Source organism: Alligator sinensis, unplaced genomic scaffold (assembly GCF_000455745.1).
Source record: "Alligator sinensis unplaced genomic scaffold, ASM45574v1 scaffold282_2, whole genome shotgun sequence".
In the NCBI taxonomy this organism is placed as follows: Eukaryota; Metazoa; Chordata; order Crocodylia; family Alligatoridae; genus Alligator; species Alligator sinensis.
Genome location: NW_005841879.1, coordinates 891,404 through 898,486, shown reverse-complemented (window position 1 = coordinate 898,486; position 7,083 = coordinate 891,404). Strand labels below are relative to the sequence as shown.

Sequence of the window (7,083 nt, the reverse complement as noted above, 5' to 3'; positions counted from 1 at the left end):
GCTGAAAATTCAAATTAAAACATTGCATTTAAACCATAGAACAATATAAATCACAACTCGCTCGCTCTTTTCCTATCATGTACTTGTCTGTCATTCAGCCTTCAGGAAAAAAACAAAGCAGAATATGACCCGGGAACCTTTAAATTAGAGAGGAAATGCTTAACCAAGGTGACCTTGAAATGGATGATTATGTTCACCCAACAAAGGGACCTCTCTTGAGATACAAGTGTCCAGACAAGCATTTTACTGCCATTACAATGGCATCATTCACTCTTTACTAGCATTTTCATAGACAACTCTTCCCATGGACTTCAGTGGGCATTTTGCCTGAGTAAGGACTGCCAAAATGAGCAAGGATTTATAGATTCTCCTTTATAACGGAGACATTTCTAAAAATGCTATCACTGGGTTAATACAAGAAGTAATCCTGGGGTCCACATGCAGTGCTCAGGCTTGAAACCTTCCCTTTATATTTGCTGTTTACCAGGAAACTCTAGATGGTGTCAACATTTCAGTTTTCAAGTAAGGGAGTCGAGAATTGCTTCCTAAACTTTTCTAGAAATATAAAGCAAGAAGACATCCCGGCTGTGTGTGAAACATTGCTAGCATGCTTCTTCCTGGGCCATGTCAGGTTGAGGGGAAAGAGAGAAGCTCGCATTTTTTAATGCATTTTCCTGATGCATTGGTGAAGGAAGAACACCGTCAAAGCAATGAGTGCAATACTGCGGAGCTGCTTGCAACACCTGCAAACGGTGACACCAGGCATTGGCATGTCACAGACCTTAACTACTCCATCCCTTCTCCCAGCCGCTTACCTTGTTCTGCACACAGTGTCGGACGAGGGGCTGCGTCTCCTGGAAAATCTCCTTTTTGGCTCTCCTCGCGGAGTGCCGCTCTTTGTAATATAGCAGCATGTATGCGCAGAACTTGCTCCAGTCAATCAGACCCTCGCATGTGGCGTCAACCTGAAAGATCGCAGCGGCAAACAAGGAGAAGGATAAAATATGTGTGACTTCACAGGTTGCATGTCTGAGCTCCCTATTCTTTGGGAATATCATGTTTTGCTATGCTTATTTACGTTGCAGCCATGTCTAGACATCTCAGATGAGGCTGGGATTCGTTTGTGCTCAGCACTGTACAGCACATAATGAACAGATACTCTTACAATCAGGACAAAAGGATGATTTTCTCCATTGCCCTCACTCATGTGTTCCTGAGAAAGGTGTGATATAAAATCAGAGCACTTTTACGCACTCAGGTACGCATTTTAACTCCACTAGATACAAGGAGAATCAGTTAATTAATGCTGAAGCTGCAGGTAGCAAGTGAAAGGACTGGATGCAGGACTGGTGTCACTAGATGAGAAGTGAGGGGAGCAGGAGAGAGACAGCTGGGGCCTGGATTAGCAGAGCAGCAGTGTTTCAAACTGGGGTGGAGCTGGAGTGCTCGAAATCCCGCCCCTGAAATGCTCACCTTGTTGAAAAGCAGCTGCAATTGGTTGTTCCAGGACTCAGAACCGATCAGCTCGGAAAAGGCCGTCTGAAACTCCTGCAGCGTCAGGCTCCCCGGTGGCTTTTCTTTCTGTTTTCCAGGGGGCTTCAGCCACCGGCCTTTATTTTCTGCGTTTCTGTCTGCTTCTTCCCTTGCAGGTGGAAGATTAGCAAACAGCTCTTTCAGGTGCAGCAAGTGACCTAGCTCCAGCTCTTCTTCCAGACGAGGGTTTTGATTCTGATCAAAGCTGGTAGGAAAAAAAAACCCAACCAAAACACAAATGGTCATGATGGATCTTGATGTTGAGCCTGTGCATCCAGCTATTACTAAGGACTTGAGCAGGTCATTCAGACCTTTTCTAAAATCACACATTTAGATGCCCAGCTCAAGACACTGGGCACCTGACTTACTGAATGCATTGCACTCACATCTCCTGTTGAAGTCAGACTCACTGTACCTCAAATGGGACACCGGGAAGCACTAGAAAACCTCCACATTCACCCACCTGTGAATAGCTATAGCTCTCTGACTCTCTGTCTTCATGAATGACAATGTGGCAGGGAGGAGAGCACACGTATTAATTTTTCCTTTAGTTGCAATAAATTCAGAAGTGGAACGAGAGAAAGCAGGAAAAGAAGATGAAGCAAGTAGACCAGGGGTGGGCAACATGTGGCCCGGGGGCCGGATGCAGCCCGCCAGGCCATTCTATCTAGCTTGCGGGGCCCCTAAAAAAATTCGAAAAATAATATTTATCTGCCCTGGGCTGCCTGTTGATGGCTTGCCAAAACTCAGTAAGCGGCTCTCCGCCCGACATAGTTGCCCACCACTGAAGTAGACCAAGCTGCTTTGCCATTTCCTTTAGGTGCCATTGTTTGACAGGGAAAGGATTGCTGGTTGTGGCTTCTTTTCTACCTTGGACAACACACAACTCCAGCAGGGTCTCCCTATGCCTGAAGAAGGGCGCTTGTGCCCGAAAGCTTGCAAAGAACATTTTTTTCCACCTATTTAGTTGGTCTAATAAAAGATATCGCATCTACCCAAGACATCACGAAGATATCCCTCCCTTCCTTCTCTACCCTTTGTCTTCCTAATTTCCAACTATTTACTTTTTCCACACGCTGCTTCTCTTCTACCTTGGGGAAGGTAACTACAGCAGACCCCCTTTGCTTACCATTGGCATTATTTTCCCTTCATTCCTCCCTTCTCTACCCATTGTTTTCCTAATTTCCACCTATTTACATTCTCACTGGCCTCCTGTCACATTTTTAGCTTCTTTCATTTCTTGAAAATCTCAGATCAGCAGAGACTCCCTATGCCTGAAGAAGGGTGTTTGTGCCCAAAAACTTGCAAATAACTTTTTTTCAACTACCCCACCGGTCTAATAAAAGATACCACATCTACCCCGAGAACCTTGCCTGCCTCTGATAAGGAAATGCATTTTGACCCCTGCATACATTTCCTATCCCTGTTTCTCCTTCATGTTTCTAAAAAGTACCAAAGACACTTTCCCCAAACCCCACTTCATTCCCCACCTCACCCATGGGACTTCATATTTGTTCTCCCAGTTGAAGGAGTATGGCCAGGATGCATCTGTGGTCCTGACCAAAGCAGGGAGCTAGGATTTTTATGTAGGAACGTCCTTCCTATCCCTAGTGTTGCTTCCACAGCATTCCCATGTTGAAATAAAAGAGACTACAGTTAGGCTACAAACACAGGGCCAAATCTTAGAATCAGTGAATCATAGAAATTGAAGGTTGAAGGGATCGCAGGAGGTCACATCTAGTCCAACCCCCTGCTCCAAGCAGGACCAGCCCTAAGTACATCATCCCAGCCAGAGCTTTGTCTAGACAGGCCTTAAAAACCTCCAGGGATGGAGATCCCACCACCTCTCTGGGTCACCTGTTCCAGTGTTTTACCACTCTCAAGGTGAGAAAATTCCTCCTCATCTCCAGATGGTGTCAATCAGCACAGCTCCACTGACTTACCCAGCTGTGGATCTGACCCTCTGAGTCTACATCTAGTAGCAGATTGCTCTACCCATGCCTTTTTTTCTGAAGTATGCAACTCCAAAAGTAAGCTCCTAAAAATCCTAACAGCAAACGGCACTGTAATAATACATCGTCTTCGCTAAGTGTGCGAGAGAGAAAAATACCCAACTTTGGTAGCTGAGTGGATTGCAAGAAATAACAACTCCAATGCCTACTATTTCTGTGTTTACAGGGGAGACATCAACTAATAAACAATATTTTTTCATGTTAAATATGCTGCTGTTTTGACAGGCAATAGGCTAAATCCTAATTTTATACAGAAAAGATTTGAATAAGTGCAAGTCTTCATATACTGGTTATTTTATTACTGTCTTTTCACAAAAAAAGCATACAAAATGCTTAACAGCCATGGTAATAGAGGCATACTAACAACTACATACTAACATACATGGTAGTAGAGTCATACTAACAAGAAGTAACTATAGCACATCAGAAAATGGTTGGTGGTGTAGATGATGTGTATAGAGAACAATGTTCACTCTTGCCTGGTAATGGATGAGGATGTGGCTCAAGTGTTCTGCAAATTCAGCTGACAACTGTTGACCTGCATGGCTAAAAACCCTAGAAGTCAATTTAAAAACCAATGATGTATCAACATGTCTTAATAAATAGGTGACTATCAGCCAGAGACTTACCGTGTTATGCTTGCGGGTACTTCTTGCATGTACACACCCCAGGAAGTCTTCTGCTTGCGCTTGTCCATTGCTGACATTTCAGCTACCTTGCCCCCTTTTCGGAAAGTACGATGGTTTTTCATGGCCTTTTCCCAGTGCGACAAGCCAAATTAGCATGTGCCACCGAGAGACCCCTCTTGTGAATTCACTAGTTTCTTCTTGCCAAGAAATCAAGAGCTAATTTTTTTCATCTGGAGCACTACGGGAGCCCTTGTCTGAGCTCGCTCTGAGGTCTCCCAGTGAACTTACTTGTGACCAAATACTAATATTTTCAAGAAGCCCTGGTTGACATTCATGAAGCAGACTGGAATGCAACCTGGGTGAATCGCATGCTGCTCATCAATGCAAGCTACACCAATATCTCAATTACTAATCCACAATATGGCATATAATCCAAGCAGATGAGTTGACACACTCTCAGACAGCAGTGCCGATGAGCCCTTCCCACCCAGATCCTCCAACAGGCGAATATGTTACAGGAAGACAGCGGGGTCATTCAGAAAGGTATAGATCAGTGGCTACTAGCCTGGGCTGATGTGACAAGATCCACTCCCTTGAAAAGAAGTTTAGCAGCAATGTAGGAGGACTGTTTTCAGTGTGAAAGAATTTCACTTGGAGATGGGTCAGTGCATAGAGCAGCTTTTGGTCAATTTATGATTAACCTGGTGATTAGCAGTGGTACTGATGAAGAGATACTGTGATCATTAGTGACGCTGAAAACGATGCATGTCTTTCAGCTCTCTTCGCACGATGAACCTAACGAATACTGGTATTTTAATGACTGGAAGGGGCTCTGTTGGGGGAACGACAACCGGCCCCGATTGCAACTCGGACCATGATCAAGTGTTGTGGATTGTGCAGAAAGCACAGGAGCGAAGTGAATAGTGATGGGCCTCCCTCCTCCGACCCCTCTCAGAACTAGAGACTGTACCATAAATTGCATAATGCTCATTAATAAGGGGGATGGATGAATTTTTGTTCTCCTGTTTTCATTAATAAGTGATGTATTGTCTGTCAACATTACTTATTGTCCTAGCTACAGTGATATTGGTGTTCCCCTTCACTTCTCACTGGGCAGTTTCAGCATAATGTCTCTGTGAAGCCTCCTGTCATGTGTAAAGCAAGAATACCATGGAGTCAATGGCCCATCCTCCTGGATTGCTTGAGAGAAGATCAAGCTCAGAGAACATGCTGCACTGCCATATCACCACGTCTCTCCTTGTTTGGGATTGTCCCCTTCAGCCCTGTTAGTAGCCTTTCCTTGCAACAAATCAATGGCAGAGAAGCAGTGAGATCAATAAATGGTCCTTTGTATCTGGAACGGAAAAGGAATGTCAACCGTCTTAACAGAAGCGAGGAGAGTAGCCCATTTTCCCTGTTGTACACTTTCCTTGGTGAACCTTCAGTGCTGAGCAGCTTCCTTCCAGTCCAGGACAATAGGCAGGACCCCCAAATCCCCTAATTCAGTATTCCCCAAGTGCGGACAGACCTTTCAGTTATTCATTAGTCTCAGATTTCATTAAAAAATCCAAGTGTCTGGCTGTTGTTATAGTGAAAAGGGTAACTGGAATGTACTGGGCACATGGATGCCTGCCTGAGTCTGCAGAGAGCCTGAAACAATCTTGCTGAGGGGTGGGCTGCCCCATTCGCCTTAGTGTTGAGATACCAGGCATGGATTATCAACAGCGTTACCTGTTTTACTTCTGAAGGGAACAGTTCTTGCTTAATCTTAAGCAAAGAAGTTTCTGCATCTTTCAGAGGTAGAAGCAGATTAGGTTTGGTCATCTGTAGCCAGAATATTTTCTTGTCACTGGTTTGGGAAGAAAGTAGAAGTCAGACCTCCATGCCTTTGGCCTAGGCTCCCTAATACTGAAGAATATAGTCTAGAGCAGGGGTTCCCAAACTGTGGTTGACGTACCCCTGGGGATCCTCAAGATGCAGGAGAAATTGTGCAATGGCGGATTTAATTTTCATAATAATAATAATTGGCATTAAAGGGGGTTAAAATATAAAATGTATGCTGGTAGGAGTATGCAGGCAGCTGCAGAACTTGGAAGGGGGGACATGATCAGAAAAAGTTTGGGACATGATCAGAAAAAGTTTGGGGACCTCTGATCTAGAGCAACCCTCATGTATTTCTCAAGTCTAACCAGCAGATGGTAGGCTAAGAAAAGAGATGGAGAGCAGCACAGCCGACAATATTCAGTATAGACTGGAAAAGGGCCAACTGTACCAAACAAGCTTGTTTCACATCCTGAAACTCTGTGCAAGCAGATAGATTCATTACAGATGTTCTGGGAAAGGGGGAAAAATAGTCTCATGTGTCCTTTCTTGGAAATTCATTGTGCAATGTCCTCTTCTAACAAAGCAAACCACACAAACACGATTTTGTTTTCAGAAAGGAAAAATAAGTACAAGAACCCGCACTTTCCCTCCCCGACCCCTCAGCTGAGAACATGTAGCTATGAGAGCATAAAACTGTCCTCTGTCTCCCTGGCCTTTCCCATGTGATTCGAGGCTCCCAGGACGTCCTGTTCATATCCCCCGGACTTGTTCCACTCCTTTCATTTCTGTGCCCACTTTCACTGCTCTAGCATCCCATCCGTGAATACAGCTCATTCAGGAGCGTTCGTTTAGAGCTCCTATTCATTTTTGTCCCTCAGATGAACAGGGGGACAGATTTTAAGCCTAACATCAGACCCCGTCTAACATCATGTTGATCTGTAACAACGGGTCACGTTCTCTAAACCCATCCAGGATGTGATGCCTTAGATCTGGTCCCATTCATGTGCTCCAAGATGTTTTCTGTGCATTTAGTTGGCGAGAGCAATTTGAGGCACCAAGTTTTGAGCCCGTGAAAAGGAGACAGC

The 7,083-nt window shown here is 44.7% G+C and overlaps 1 protein-coding gene across 1 annotated transcript in view; it reads right to left on the bottom strand.

Moving 5' to 3' along the window:
* Positions 1-4,769, bottom strand: part of LOC102385406 (WD repeat-containing protein on Y chromosome-like) — a 44,483-nt gene extending 39,714 nt beyond the window's left edge. Inside the window, exons 1-3 of the mRNA XM_014527959.2 lie at positions 4,175-4,769; positions 1,474-1,738; positions 816-965 (exon numbers count right to left, since the gene is read on the bottom strand). Coding sequence (XP_014383445.2) covers positions 816-965; positions 1,474-1,738; positions 4,175-4,296 — 537 coding nt within the window. The 5' untranslated portion in view covers positions 4,297-4,769. The remainder of the gene's footprint in view (positions 1-815; positions 966-1,473; positions 1,739-4,174) is intronic.
* Positions 4,770-7,083: the final 2,314 nt, after the last annotated feature.